The sequence below is a fragment of the Dermacentor andersoni genome, chromosome 4 (genome assembly GCF_023375885.2).
Source record: "Dermacentor andersoni chromosome 4, qqDerAnde1_hic_scaffold, whole genome shotgun sequence".
In the NCBI taxonomy this organism is placed as follows: Eukaryota; Metazoa; Arthropoda; class Arachnida; order Ixodida; family Ixodidae; genus Dermacentor; species Dermacentor andersoni.
The window spans coordinates 32,698,010-32,714,216 of NC_092817.1; the positions used below are offsets into that span (position 1 = coordinate 32,698,010).

Consider the following 16,207-nt stretch of genomic DNA (forward strand, 5'->3'; position numbering starts at 1 on the left):
TGTGTATGCGCTCAGCCATGCTTACAGCCATGCACAACCACGGCCGAGATGCGCACCAACTTACCCCCCACTACGCCCCCCTGACCCCTCGTGCGTGCTTGATCGCGTCCGCAAGCTCCTTCTTCTTTCGCTTTGCTCATGTGGGAAGACAGCACTCGCGAAGCCACCATCTTTCATGCCTCGCCTTCGCACACTTTCACTCGCGCCTAAAGCACACACTGTGCGGGGCACGATAGGATCTTATCGCACTTGTACTCTGTACGAAGCATGATGCAGCTCCACTTCGGTGGTTGCTTTTGCCGCGTGGTGCGTGATTTGAACCGCGCGATTTGAGGGGTGCGTTTTCAAGCAGCCATTTGTGATGCAATCATTTGACCATCTGCATCTGTGGAAGTTTCCATTTATTGCCTCGGCATTCCTTTGTGGTGGCAGTGAAATTTCATTATATTGAAATCGTATACAAACACACTTCGTTATATTGAGGTTCTAAATGCAAGGTGTTCTATGGACAAGAGGTTATGAAAAGTTAATTACTCTGTTATATCAAGAATTTCGTTATATTGAAGTTCGTTAGATCGAGGTTTAACTGTACAAAAACCAAACCGACTGGTTCTGTTTTCAAGTGGACTGTTTGTGTCATTTATTACATTTCTACTCCCAAGACTGCCAGTATACTGAGCTAATCCCAAAAAAAGATGTCATGTATTTAATTTGCTGACCATACCCATAAAGTGCTTACTCTTGACTGGTAAAATTTATGGAAATGTGTGAAGGGTTGTAAGATTTACAAGTGCAGCTAAAGAACTATATTTCTGTATTGGTCCTGTGGTAACTAGCCCCTTGAGTATGGTCATTGCTTCTTTTAGTACTGCCTAGTAATTAGCAATTGCATAAGTAAATTGGCATGTTGTATAGTTACCTTAAAATGCAATCTGGTGTCTTGTTATGCCTGTTTTATAGATGTCTCAACGGCTGCCAAATCACTGATCCATCTCTACAGGACCATCAACCCAGAGATGCTTGCAAGAAAGTTTAGAGTAAGCTGTGGCTCCTTTCTGTTGGTAAAACTTATTATACACTGCACTGAAATAAGTGCAAAGCACAGACTGGCTGTTGCATTGCATTGTTCAGACGAAGTGTTCTAGGTAAATGTTCCTGGCAGGCATGCAAGCCTATTTGCTGCATACAAAAAATAGTTTTTTATTTTGTCTGCTAGTACAACTAATGCTTGTTTCTTAAATGTAGATGAGTGGTAAAAGCGATAATCCCATCCTATAATGGCTGTTTTCCTCTGAATATATTTTTTTATCTTCCGTCAGCTAATGAACTAGTCAAAGCAAACACAAGGTTCATATTTCCAGTTCAGCTTCTGTGTGCTCTGAGCCATGTCCAGCTTTAATGTTAAAATGCTGTTTATTGATGATTTAAATCCACTTTAGTCTATTGCTTATTCAAACCTTTCTGTTCTTTACCCTAAAATATTGTTCTGTAGCAGTTGTTTTTAACCCTACATACCCATAATGCGTGCAGCCATAATGCCTTGCTGCCATCGAGAATCATTGAGGGATTCTTTTCATAATTTAGTTTTACTCGGCAACACATGCAGCAAATCATATGCCAACCAAGAGCCACAATGACTAGAAGCTGCCATATTTGCAGCTGATGGATTTATGTCAGATGAACTTGCTCTTGGTCTAGTTGGTATACTAGTTGGCCTAGTTGCTGCCTGTGTTGTTGGGATTGTTTTTCTTTGAATCTGTGTTTTTGTGTGCATCCTTTTAGTGGCAGTGATGGATTTGTGTTCTAGGTGCTTCATACATATCTCAGTAACAGCCTTTGAGGGGTCAGAAAAGTAACGTTGCATCTGTACTCTCACATTCAGGCATCAGCCAGTCTGCCCCACATACCTTAGTCTACAGGAGAAGGGACTGTCTGCTCCACATAAAATTTCTCAGTTGTGCAGCAGAATCTGTTCCATGGACAAGGAATTGTGCAAAGCAAAGCACAGAAATAAGTTCATTGATTGCTTATTGTGCGTGATGTATGACATTCCCCTCTCCTATGAACTAAGGTACGTGGGGCAGACTGGCAGATGCCGGAATGTGAGATTACAGGAACATAATCTCAAAGTGTCAAAAAAGAGAGAGTGGGTTTCTGGCTTTACAATGCAATCAATGTGGCTGCACTCCATTGTTTTAAATGACCTCAGTAATAGCTAGGCACAGAAGTGATGATACCAGGATGATCACTGTAGCCGTGGCTATTGCTAAAAGAAATTGCATCAGTAAACTTTTGGTCGCCTTGTCCAAAAACAAGCTTTCTTACCTAGAATGTGCAATTGGTGGTGCGTCTTAATGTATGTTGTGGCTTCCCAAACATTCGAGATATCTTTTAGTCTTGGCATCATGCATCAGCAGTTTAGGTTATGATCACGTGTGCTAGTGTTATATATGTGTGTTTATGATAAAAAAGTTCATTTGGGAGTCGGAACTTGTGTCCGTCATTCCTTTTCGTCCTTTGTTCACTGTTGCACTGCACACACCATCAACTTGTATTGCAGGAATAAGTGCATCCTTTTGCGTTGCAGGTGTCGTGTTAAATAATAATAATAATAATAAAACAAGTATGTCAGTAATCTTTCAATAGGTCATGCTTGTCAGTGGTTACAATAAACACACATTCCAGTGGGACAAGGAAAAAGAAAGTTCTCTGTACCAAGGTTTTAGAAGATATTAGAAAACTGCGGGTAGTCAGAAAATCCATAGCCCTTGTCAAAACAACATTCATTTGGGCTAGGTGGTGCATACTTGAACTAGGAAAGAACAGCGCCAACTAAAAGGATCACGAATGGGAGAATGACACAGGACAAGTTGTCGTTCTCTCGCTCGTGATTGTCTTAGTTGGCGCTGTTCTTTTCTAGTGGCGTTTGTCCTGTGTCGTTCTCCCGCTAGTGATCATCTTAGTTGGCGCTGTTCTTTCCTTGCCAAAACCTTCCTTTATCACACCGGATCTCGAGGCTTTGAAGCACTGTGTGTGTAACCGTACAGTTCAGTTGTAGCTTCAAGATGTTGAAACCATTTAGTCAATCAAGTTTTTAGTAACATGCATACAGGGCACCATTTCATGTATAGACAATAAAGGCCAACTTAATTCCATGAGAAAGATAGACACGTCTAAGCTGCATTCTGGCTTTCCAGGGCAAGCCCACAGAGGAAACACAAGAACTGAAGGTTCTCAAGTATGGTGAGCTTAAAGCTCCAAGCTTTGTGCCAGGTGCTGAAGTGTTGGATGTGGATGATGGAGAGGAAATTAATGGTGAGTCTGTATGTTTCGTTGAATGACATCGCTGATGCATCAGAAACTAATTATTTAAAACTACAAGTAGATGTACAAAACTCTGGCAAGTGAAGCACCGAAGACAGCCCTTGGTGAATGTGTAATGAATGGGTCAAATAATGCCCTTGTTCCTGTGTGCCACACGTTTAGTTGCCATTTTAATCAATTTCACCCTCAATTCAATTTTGGGCAGTGTACGCTACTACTGTAGTTGCTACACTATAGAATACTGGTACATTATCTGCAAGGCCAAGGTGGATTCATAAAAGGGAACTTGCCATCCCTCTGACTGTGGCATAGTGCTACAGAGGAAACACCCATGGGCTTATAAAAAAAAAGAAAGGTGTGTTTAAAAAAAAAAATTGTGGGCTTCTTCCCATGGCAAGATGAATGCTTTGTCAGCCATGAGGGTTTATAAGACATTTCTTTTTCTTTTTTTTCTCCTTTATTTTTCAGCATTAAGCTGAGGTGAGATTGATAACTTTTACTATCTCAGTCAAATGCTCTTCCACTGGAAGCTCTCTGCACATCACTCTGTACCAAGTTGGACATGACTTGGATGGGATTAAAAAAATCCGAATACAGATTCCAAGCTTTTGTTCAGTGCAGTTTTTTATTGCTCATAAAATTGCAGGTTGTACTGCATAAGGTGAAAATATCTAAGCAGTTAATAGAAGCAAGCTGTGAAGTAATATTGTAATGAATTCAAGTTGTCATTTTGTCTGCATTGTGTGCTTTGGTGTAAAGCAGCTTCATCACTTTGCTACTAAAAGCTGCTTTCTTTTGCTGTATAGATGAAGAAAGTGACAGTGATGACGAGGATGATGACTCAGACGGCTGGGTTGATGTCCACCATTCGGATGACGAAGCACCTGACCCTGAACATAGCCATAAGGGTAAAACGGAACAAGAGACAGATGCTGCCAAGGTGTGTATTGTGGTGTTACGACATGTTCTTGTCAATGAAGATGCACAGCAGTGCAAACATACTAGAAGGGCGTTTATTGCTTCTCCCATGCAACAAGCCACCTAGCCAATTCACATGTACAAAGAATAGTTCCTTGATGAGACATGCTGAGGAATCAAGACGTTTGACTCACCATGCAGGGCTACATCATCAGGTGGCACTCACATTGGAACATTCACGCCATCTCTCATCACAGCTGCATAAGTATGACACCTACTGCCACCATTGCATATGTGTCATGCAGAGAAGCCAAACGTTGGAAGATTCGAGTGTCAAGTGTTCCCACAGTATTTTCAGAATCTTGACCATAGCTTGTTCTTTCATTTTGCCAGATCTAGTGATGGAAAAGAGCTATAGAAGCTGTGTGGTGGTGGGCATCCACAAATAGCCAACAGCTTTGTGCTGACAGGGCCTCAGTATTGTTACGTGGAGTTTGTGCATGAATTTGCTGACAATGCAGCAGTATCTTGCAGTACTTAGAAGACGAGAGAGAAGTCAACACTGCTCCAGCTGTTGGTTGACATACTGTTTTGACAACCTTGTATATATTATTGTAAAATACACTCCCTTATTCTTTCGACATACGTGTAACTTCCGTGTCATTTTGGTGGAAATGTGGGTTACGATATACGCTGTGCAACAGAGCTCCGCAGCGGTCGTCACTTCAGTGTTTCCACATTGCCAGATGAGCCCACGACTACAACAGCAACATAAACAATTGTCCTTTTGTATCCATGAGGCCCAGGGATGCCCTGCGGTATAGAATATAGATCATGTTGACATTATAGATTGGCTTGCCTATTTGGAACGTGTGAGTTAGCACCATTGTTGGGATCCGACACTAATGCTGGCAGACATGCTGATTTACTTAAAGGGACCCTGAAACGCTTTTGACGATTTTCTACAAACGTGCTGACTCGTTAGAGTAGGTCCTTCTGATCAATAATTGACACATCTAAGTGCTCCGCGTAAAGCGTGTAATTTATTATAAGGCTTTAAAAATGCACATCGCTGCCGATCGCAGCGCACTGCTCGGCGGAATTTTAAGCCGCCCCTACCCACATGACCGAAATCACCCATATGACGTCAGTGGGGCGAGCTATCCGATTGGCTGATCAGGGCGCGTGATCGATAATTTTTCCAACTTTACAGTAAACAAATGATCTTCGTAATAGTTGGAATGTTTGTTAATTTGTTTTTACAAAAAGACAGTAACATAAAGAGAATGCACAAGAACAATTTTTCAGTACACCCAAGCACTTCCGGCAAACAGCAATGGTCGTCTGCTTGTATACAACGTACCCCGTTTTGAAGAGAGCTCCGCGGTCAGAATCGGTCTCAGTTTTTTCCCGAGCACTATGATTCGACTTTGTTGCCTTGTGGACTGCAAAAGTAGCGACTGGCAATATGTCAAGCTGTGACATCACGTCCCTCTGCAAGGCAGCGTACAAGCGAACTGGCTGCTGCGCATCGGACTGCCGCTATCCGATCGGCGCGAGGATTTGCGCGTTTGTGGCCGTCACTTTACACCGGAAGATTGCTAACGCAATAGCGTTTCGTGAGTCCGGTATTAGGGCAAACGCAAGCGCAAGGGAACAGGGTCTGGCCGCTTGACTGTGCCGTAATGGGATGAGCCATGAGATGAGCAGAAGGGCAAATGTGAATGGTCTGCACGGTGCAGCCACCTGGTGGCACAGAGCTCAACCATACACAGTAGCAGCAGCGAAGTGTATTCTTCTTTGCTGCTGGTGTGTATTTTTCGCAGGAGTGTAATCATCAACACGTTGTTTTTATAAATGCTTAAAATGTTTTACACTTCGTTAGAGCAATATTAGCGCTTTGTTTGGCTGGTTAAGCGCTGCGCCAACAAGTGTCTGGACCGTGCAGACCGATCAGGCCGCTCACGTACGTCTACGCTAAAGTTCCTTCATCAGCTTGAGTTTATGCCTCCAGTCATTTGCCGAAATGATCAGCTTGCTGGTGGTTACCGGAATACCGAACACGTTCGGCGCTACGACAGATTGCTCGCAACGCACGCTGCTTCGATAGCTCCGCTTGGGGTCGACGGCCAAGCGGGAAGCGGAGAGGTCTTGCGCGGGCGGCGGCGGGCTCCAAAACAACCGGAAGTGGACGATGTGACGTCGCATCGTGACGCCGAACCAGTGAAGGCGGAGCTTAGTCCCTCTCGCTCGGTGAACGAGTTGAGGAGGAAAAGCATGGCTAGGGAGGAGGGTAACTTCTAATCGCTTGTAGCTCCATTAATACGTAACGCTTCACTTAAATTGTGGTGCGAATGTCCTACTTAAGCTGTACCCTACGCGTCTACAAAATTTGTCCGAACCGTTTCAGGGGCCCTTTAAGGGGGTACACGGCTTTCGTGTAGTGAAAAATGACCAAAAAATCGATTTCTTGAAAAGTACACATTCCGTTTCTATAGCTCTTTTTTTTTTATCTGATTCCGAAATATGAACACTGAAAACCGCGTAGAAGTGCTCAAAAAAATTTTTGTAGCAGCCAACGTGACGAAAAAGTTCTGCAGAAATCACAAAAAAAACACCGATTTTCAAGCCACGATATTTCTGCAACGGTGCAACCGAGCGCCGCCATTTTGCCCAGGTTGGAAAGCGCGTTTCTTCAGCGACTGCTGAAGTACAAGACGGCTCATGCTTAAGGCACTCGTAAGCGAAAATCGCTAATGGTGAAAAAGACTGCTTCAAGTTCGCGTGGCAGTACTGTGCAGCATAGCCCAGAAGTCACAGATGCGCAGCCGAGGACTCCACATGCGGGCAGGATGCGTACATGTGCCAATGATGCCGTTCAGGAACTGCCGCCGAGCAGTTCACACGTGGGCAGAATACCTACATGTGTCGACGATGTGAGGAGTCGCTCTCTGGCACTTCTTACACGGGCGAAACATCTCGTGCAAGCAGCAGTGGCACCTTCGAGCTTGTTGTGCCGCGTTCCACATCGTCGGATGTATCCAGCGATCGCACCTCGGATGTGTCCGATTATCATCTTGGCACTTCGCACGATGTTGCTATGCCATCTACAAGTACGGGCGGCACCATTCAGGCGTGCCTGGAGCCGCGTTTTGTATCGGCGAAAGCATCCCGGGAAGTCGCCGCGAAAGTGCAAGCAAAACTAAGTTCGGTGTCAGCGACTGCGCTGAAAATGGAACTGACGGGTGAAGGCGAGGTGCTTGCCAGTTCGGAACAAGGGGAGGAGTTTCTCATCGTTCAGATGACTGCCCTGAACGCACTTCTCGGCAAATCAAAGTTCCAGCATTGTTCCCAATCAGGATTTTCAGTTCATCTGGGAACAAGACATGGATTAGCAGCGCAAATGATACTGACATGCGCATTTTGCGGTGCTGTCGCGAAGGAGTGGTCATCGCCGCGAAAGGAAGGTCGCAGAATTTTTATGTGAATATGAGAGCTGTACAGGCTGTTAAAGGGCCCCTGAAACGGTTCGGACAAATTTTGTAGGCACGTAGGGTACAGCTTAACTAAAACATTCGCACCACAATTTAAGTGAAGCGTTACGTATTAATGGAGCTACAAGCGATTAGAAGTTACCCTCCTCCCTAGCCATGCTTTTCCTCCTCAACTCGCTCGCCGAGCGAGCGGAGCTAAGCTCCGCCTTCACTGGTACTGCGTCACGATGCGACGTCACATTGTCCACTTCCGGTTGTTTTGGAGCACGCCCCCTCCCGCGCGAGACCTCTCCGCTAGCTGCTTGGCCGTCGACCAAGAGCTATCGAAGCAGCGTGCGTTGCGAACATTCTGTCGTAGCGCCGAACGTGTCCGTTATTCCAGTAACCACAGGCAAGCTGGTCATTTCGGCAAATGACTGGAGGCATAAACTCAAGCGGATGAAGGAACTTTAGCGTAGACGTACGTGAGCTACTGATCGGTCAGCACGGTCCAGACACTTGTTGGCGCAGCGCTTAACCAGTCAGACAAAGCGCTAATATTGCTCTAACCAAGTGTAAAACATTCTAAACATTTATAAAAACAAGGTGTTGATTACACTCCTGCGAAAAATACACACCAGCAGCAAAGAATACACTTTGTTGCTGCTGCTGTGTATGGTTGAGCTCTGTGCCACCAGGTGGCTGCACCGTGCAGACCACTCACATTTGCCCTTCTGCTCATCTCATGGCTCACCCCGTTACAGCACAGTCAAGCGGCCAGATTCTGTCCCCTTGCGCTTGCGTTTGCCCTAATACCGGACTCGCGAAACGCTATTGCGTTAGTAATCTTCCGGTGTAAAGTGACGGCCACATACGCGCAAATCCTGGCGCCGATCGGATAGCGGCAGTCCGATGCGCAGCAGCCAGTTCGTTCGTACGCTGCCTTGCAGAGGGACACGATGTCGCAGCTTGACATATTGTCAGTCGCTACGTTTGCAGTCCACAAGGCAACAAAGTCGAATCATAGTGTTCGCGAAAGGACTAAGACCGACTCTGACCGCGGAACTCTCGTCAATATGGAGTACGTTGTAACACAAGCAGACGACACTTGCTGTGTACCGGAAGTGCTTAAGTGTACTGAAAAATTGTTGTTGTGCATTCTCTTTACGTTACTTTCTTTTCATAAAAACAAATTAACAAACATTCCAACTATTACGAAGATCATTTGTTTACCATAAAGTTGGAAAGATTATCGATCACGCGCCCTGGTCAGCCAATCGGATAGCTCGCCCCACTGACGTTGTATGGGTGATTTCGGTCATATGGGTAGGGGCGGCTTAAAATTCCGCCAAGCAGTGCGCTGCGATCGGCAGCGATGTGCATTTTTAAAACCTTGTAATAAATTACACGCTTTACGCGGAGCACTTAGATGTGTCAATTAATGATCAGAAGGACCTACTCTAACGACTCAGTATGTTTGTAGAAAATCGTCAAAATCGTTTCAGGGTCCCTTTAAATGTATTGGCAAAGGGGCAACAGCTTTGACCAATTTCTGGTCAATAATGAATGTCTCCCATAGAGGGTTGCATCGTAAAACATTTCAGAAACATCTCAAGGCTGAGTTCAGACCTGCCAGTGAGACAGCTGCTGCCAATATTTTTTCTGATGCTGTGGTGGCAGTGCGCAATGTTTACAGGGAGATGGATCCTACCTTCAATAGCATAACAGTGGTTTTTGATGGGACATGGTTAACACGTGGTTATACATCCCACATCGGTGTCGGCACTGTAATATAATTTTTCACAGGACTGGTGCTCGACTGTGTGGTCCTATAAAACCGATGCCATGGTTGCACGTTTGGCCCTAAGGCTGTGAGGCTATGCTGGCCCTAAGGCTATGAAGGCTATGATGATTGGAAAGCATCACACGTCTGCCAAAAAAACAGATGTGAACTCTGGCAGAATGGAGGTTGAAGCAGCATTGACTCTATTCGGGAGGTCCCTTAGCAAACATGGTTTGCGATATACAAACATTGTTTGTGATGGTGACAGTAGAACCTTTGTAGCACTCTGTCAGGACAAGACTTATGGATTTATTCCATTTACAAAGGAGGACTGCATTAATCATGTCAAGAAGAAGATGGGGACGGCTCTGTGTGCTCTGATCACAAAAGGCAAGAAAGGGCAACCTCTTGGAGGGAAAGGTGGCCTCACTCAAGATTTAATAAAGAAACTGACAAATTACTGTGGCATGGTTCTGCGTGACAACATTGTTCAAGACATGCAAAAGGCCGTGATGGCATCATGTTATCATATAACATCTACTGATGAAGACTCCCATCATGACCTTTGTCCGCAGGGGCCCCAAAGTTGGTACCAACATCAGGGTGCAGAAGCAAATAAGCCTCCACCTCCTCACAAGTACCAGCTTGGAAAGCATGTTGCCGATGCATTGCTGCCTGTGTACTAACACCTTTATGACATGCAGCTCCTCAGCCGTTGCCTAGGGAAAAAAACCCAAAACGCTGCCGAAAGCCTTCATTCGGTCATATGGTCGCTGCTGCCAAAAGATGAAAAAGCATCATTGGTTCCGACAGAGACAGCTGTCCATGAGGCAGTCTGCAAATTCCAACTCTGGGGCCCGCCGTGCGTATGCTGAGATTGTGCAACACTTGGACCGCAACCAGAACATGCTCTTCGCAGAGCAGCGAAAAAGGATGTCTTGTGGAAAAAAAATCAAGCAAGGCACATCAAACTAAAGGCAAGGCACTCAAGAAGCCGCGCACTGAGAAGGACACAAAATATCCGGTGCCTTTTGATAATGTAAAATCTAAGGTACAACTCTGAAAGCATTTTTCTCAATATGACTTTTCTTGCTTCCTGCTTTGCTTGTACCATTGATTTCTCCGCGACTACTAGGTCTATAGTTCAGTTCCGTTTTTTTCCCTCTATTCTTGGATGTACTGTCCAGGACATGACACTCTTGCTTTTGCAGTTTGACTTTACTGCAATTGACAATTCGGCTACTTGCTCACAGTCTAAACACCTGTGGTACAGTCACCTCCTAAAAAATGAGAACTAAAAAAAATTGAATTGAAAATAAAAAAAAATCTAAGATTGTCACGACCTCAACGATTCATCTTAGAATGCACAGTGCTTTGCACAAGTGTTCTGTCATATTTTTTAAGTGATTCAGACTTGGAACAAGGCCAGAAGGAGAAAAATATTATACATAAAGAAGTTCTAAAGATATCTTTATGAAATTTATACAGTAGTATCACAGAAACGTTGCTGATAAGTCTGCCAATTTTCATAAAGATCCACGAAGAAATAAGAAAGTTGTTGTCGAATGCCACGTTCCCCCCTTAAAAGACATGGCAAAGGTTTGGTTCGAGACTCACAAGGTGGAAGCTGGAAGTTGAGGCACCAGCAAAGAAAAACTGCCCGACTTGTTTAGGAAGGTCGTGGGCGGAAAGGTAGCGGCAAAGAAAGAGCTGGCCACTTGTGCTCATTCACGAAACCTTACAGGTCCTACATTCAGGATGTGTTGGCACCGTGTCAGAAAGTTGACCGGCCTCAGCGATCTTTCGATGTCTTTGAATTGAATTGAGTTCAATTCACACTGAACAGAAACTTGGCAATTTAGGTTTTGCTGTCCTCATTGTCGCTGATTTTTTCAGTCAACTGAATTGTGCCAAAGATTGGCACCCCAGGACCAACGGTTCCATGGATAAGCTTGTAACCTGGCTGAATGGAGCATTGGAGATGAATAGTTAATTGTTTCAATTGTCGCTGTATCAGTTACGTCGCCCGCTGTTGTAACAACTGTCGCTCTTCACCGTTGTAAACCCTGTACGCCACTTCTAGCCATACCGACCCCAGCTACTACAGCTTCCAGCCTTTCTTTTGAGGTGTACAGCCTCAACACCACCATTATGCCATACTACAGTCCCTCGCCATCGCCGCAAGGTTGCCAGTGTCGCTTGTCTCCATCCCCTGAATGACGATGCCCCACCTCGCCACCCATCCTTGGGAAGGAAGATGATGCAGCAATATCAACATAGGTGGTGCTGGAATAGCATCCCCAGCGACAGCTCCCTCGAAGTGACGGAAGCCAATCTCCAATGCTATCCTTTTTTGTACTGCTGGTGTTTTAATTGATTGCAGGAGCCGGAAACATGCTTTTCACATCACTTTTTTGCCTGTTGTGGTTGACATCGTGTCATCTGTACTTTCTCTTCCTTGGCACTTATTTGGAATGTTACGATGTAGAGTTTGTCCGTATTTGTTCAGGCTTATATGTTTCTACTACCTTGTGGCCGAAAACATAGACACTGCAGATGGTTGCAGTACTTGTACTTGTGGCTAACGTATCCCAATGTGGCTGCACTTAGGTGATATGTGTCTCACTAGATGCACAGCAGCCAGGCGGCTTTATTTGTGTTAAGGTGCACTTACACATAAACATTTTCTGTTAGACTACCTAATGTTGCGTAAATAAAAAAGCTTGTCTAAATGTCCCTGCTGGCTGAACTGCTGGCCCATTAGTTCTGAAATTTCACAGTGAATTTTATAAAGTACTATTACCATGTTTGGATGCAGTACTTGCCTGTTTTGACCAGGAAAAATAAGTACAAGCAAGTAAAGCATCCAGACATGGAATTAAACAAAATGCACTGTGAAATGCCACCTACATGTGAAATTTTTGTGTATGTGAGTCTGCTGTTTACATAGATGAGGCATTTATACATGTCTTCCTTGTTCACAGTACATGCTGTACATTTAGTGCATGCAGCCATGAGTGTGAACACCTTAAGCCCTGCGGTTGTACTCTCAGTCTTTCCCTCTCTTCCCTCCCCAACTTTGTTTTAGAAGAAAGGCAGGCCTTTGCTGAACCTCGAAGAACGTGCTCAAAAGGCAGCACTGGTTTCGGAGACTCGGATCCTGAGCCAGCAGGAGTTTGCCAAGGTTCGTGCTGCTCAGCTCTCAAAAAAGATGAAGGCCGCAATACCACAGAGGTTCACAAAGAAGGGTGCTGCTACAGCCAAGGCTGCTGCTGCTGTTCCCACTACTGAAGTTACAGACCCCACCATCGGCGAGAGGTGAGCAAGCTTCTATGTCACAGCAGCCTGTGTCATCTTAAATGTGTCACAGCAAATAGTGTGTATGGCATTTGACATCAGTAACATGCCAATGCTCAGCAGGCACTTTGTTCTTGGAGTTTACGAGTTTCAAAGTCTCATACTGCTGTGTCCTGCTAGGGCCTGTCCCGAACACATACATCAGAATTCCTCCACTTTGGCTCATTTCATCTCTGACATGGCACTGACCCCTTCTTCTGACCTGTTTTGAGGAATTTCCTCCCCAGCAGTTGACTCCTGTCTTCTGCGAAGAACAGAGAACTCGTTTTCCTTGTATGGGTGGTTTGGCTCCCACTTCTGATGTTGCCTGATGCACTAACCAAGCTTTCAACCCATTCTAAGCTGGCTATGTCTTTTAGACTACTGTGAGTTACATGTACAACTCACACGGACATTACACAAGCTTTAGAATAAGCCAGCAGCAGTCAGAATAGTTAACCATAAGTGGTGAAAAGATAGCCAACTTATGCCTGAAATGAGAGAAATAGAAGACTGGTGAAGCTGTCGTCAAGGGACCCATTACTGCTTGAGCAACTGCAAGCAGGGAAAGTATGTATTGTGCAACATATTAATGCCATGTTCTTGCCTGTACTTGTCATAGTGTCCCTGTTTCACTTGCATGTTTTCCTAAATGAATTTGTTGCTCTTTGCTAGATTTCATGTGTGCAAATAGTTATGCATACTTCCTTGGTACAGAGCAAAACATAGCTATTACAGGGTGTCTACTATCTGGGAAAACCGGAATTCTCAGGGATCTTGAACAGTCCAGAAATACTCAGGGAAAACTCAGGGAATTTGTGCTTCTATCAGCGAAATGAGCTGTAATTTTATTGAAAGGGAACAATAGTCGCGCTAATTCTGGATCGGGTAACAGAGAGGAATCGTAACGAATCGTCTTTCGACGCCGTGTCATCGGCTGGAGGAGTTGCCAGTGTACAGTCAACGACCAATTTTCTGGATGGCCGATTTTTCGGACATGCCCGATAATTCGGATGGCTTCCCGACACCACCATGTACCCCATATAGTAAATGTGTAAGAACGTCTGAAATTTCAGACGCAAGAACCATTCGCCTTCTGATTTTCCTGACTTTTTCCTGTGACCGCAGGTTCGAAACAGCAATAATCAAAGCCAACACCACCGTTTTGATTACCTCGCCACCTCGAACCGGTGCTCTCGCAGGCAGATCCGCTGGCAGCCACTACTGCGGCTACACGAGGCTTAGCTGCTTCGATGTTCGATGTGAAGGTTCTTGCTGTTCCATGCCGTGTTTTTCATTGAAAGAATTTCCCACTGTCAGCAATGGCATACCTGCGCGATACCTAGGTGGTGCAGGCTGGGCATCCTCTTTAATCCCTTCTCACATGCTGTCAGAAATGGCACCGACTCCGCCTCTGTAATCCTCGCGATTGGCTTAGAAGCTCGGAAAGCACGGCTCGTTGCATAACACTGGTTCCCGAAGGTCAGCTTCACCTGTGATGCGGTGAAGTATATGCAAGGTGTTGCGGTGAAGCTTAACAAGCGTAGGAAGGGACAATTGTCACGGGACACAGTATGTATTCCTTAATTATACACGCATACACCTGCCGTCTCTTGTAACAGTACGAGCACCGATATGCCTAATAAGTGTACTGGCGGGCCTTCAGAGCTTATTTGGACGTGCCTGTGGCGATTTGAGCCCATAACGGCACAAAACACTTGCATTCAATTTTTTGTTTCTTTTTTTTTGACGGTTTCGCGGCTCCTAGGGAGTCCGAAAAATCGGACGTTGACTTTTGAACTGACCAAAAGGTTGCTTCAAATGGTCCATGGGGCGAACACGTGGTGGGAGGAGGATGAGAGCAGAAAGCACCGATACATTGAGAAATTAATGGGAAAGGAAGCGTGCCGCCACTTCTTTGAAGGAGCTTGAGCTCAAAACAAAAAGTGTTGGCTGACGCAAGATGCAGGTGTCCCTCAGCCAAACCAAAAATAAACTCTTTGAAGCAGTGAAACACTACACTGGGGCGTTGTGCGCAGAACAGTTGATGTTGACTTTCCATCTGCTGTGAGAGAATCTCACTTGTGACAAAAGTTTGGGCCTCATACCAATGAGCTTGCTATTAGTAGTTGATAGAAATAGCTCATATTTGAAAATATTTGCTTCTGTATGCATCTTCTTTTTATTTGTAATTGAAAATGTTCAACTCAATTTGCAATGGGTTTTACAATTTTTTTAGAAGATATTTTATTCGCTGTGCATTTTACTAACCCTTCCTTTCTGTTTTCTTTTTGAATAACACAGACACTACACCTTACTATTCAAACTGGATTAAGTTGTTTTTTTAAAATATTTTTTAACGTGCTCACTAGAGAGTGAAAGCATCAGATGACATCGTGTTAGCCTGTTTGAACATAAAACAAGGTTCTGTGTCACTAAGGAAATATTGCAAAGGCACTCAGGGAAAACCTGGAAAACTCAGGAAACTTGGAAATGTCAATTTGGTAGGCACCCTGTATTATAATCTTGTCACTCCCTCTTTCTTTATCGGAACCCTCTTATGAAAAGAAAAAAATTAATTTGACTCACTGCGGTGATCTTATAGGTAGTTAAATGCTGCATTTTTAATGCTATTGTGGTTCTGTTGATTTGTTGGTGGCAGTGTTATTGTACTCATCTGCTGTATTTGACCTTCTTTCTCAACAGGAAGGAGCTTGTCTCACTTAGGGATATTGAGAAACTGGTCAAAAACCCAAGAAGTACCAAGGAGTCTCGACTGGCTTCAATCAAGGCAATTTTTGGCATCCTTTAAAACATTTCTGTACTTTATTTCTTTTATCTTATGGGCATATTTGTACGTCTTCATTGTTGGCATTGCATGTCATTAGCTAACAGTGTAACTGAAGTGCCTTGGTCTGTTGATGTAGCAATTAAGGGATACCGGCACAGAGGTGGCTGTCAGTCTTCAATACCTTTTCCAACGGCTCATGTTGTGATAGACATTTATATGAGTATGTGCGTTACTGAAATTACATTGCAACATTTAGGCCTCACTTCTTTTCTTTACTCCTTTTTGTTGTTGCCTATATGTGCATGCGTGCAGGGGTCTCGCAAATTTTATTTAGAGCATATAGAGCACACACTGCATTTTCAGTGTGCACATGGCAAGTTAACGAAACATGTATTTATACAATGCATTTCAGCTAATTTGTGCCATCCATTAGAAAGCGGGTGCATGCTATGCAGATGCAGCCCACTGTTCTCTTGAGCAAGTTGGTTTATTATTTTAATTTTTTTTACTATGAGAATAATTCATTTATAAGCAATAAATAATCAGTAATTTTTAAAATATATACTTAAATGCAAAACCTGC

At 44.4% G+C, this 16,207-nt stretch overlaps 1 protein-coding gene across 2 annotated transcripts in view; it reads left to right on the forward strand.

Moving 5' to 3' along the window:
- The window catches only part of Mys45A (SDA1 domain containing protein Mys45A), a 32,112-nt gene that overhangs the window by 10,843 nt on the left and 5,062 nt on the right, over positions 1–16,207 (forward strand). Inside the window, exons 14-18 of one of the 2 annotated variants that reach the window (XM_055073588.2) lie at positions 961–1,037; positions 3,198–3,315; positions 4,131–4,264; positions 12,590–12,816; positions 15,541–15,625. In XM_055073588.2, coding sequence (XP_054929563.1) covers positions 961–1,037; positions 3,198–3,315; positions 4,131–4,264; positions 12,590–12,816; positions 15,541–15,625 — 641 coding nt within the window. Of the gene's footprint in view, positions 1–960; positions 1,038–3,197; positions 3,316–4,130; positions 4,265–12,586; positions 12,817–15,540; positions 15,626–16,207 lie in introns of both variants that reach the window. The other variant, XM_050183666.3, reaches the window with a different exon arrangement.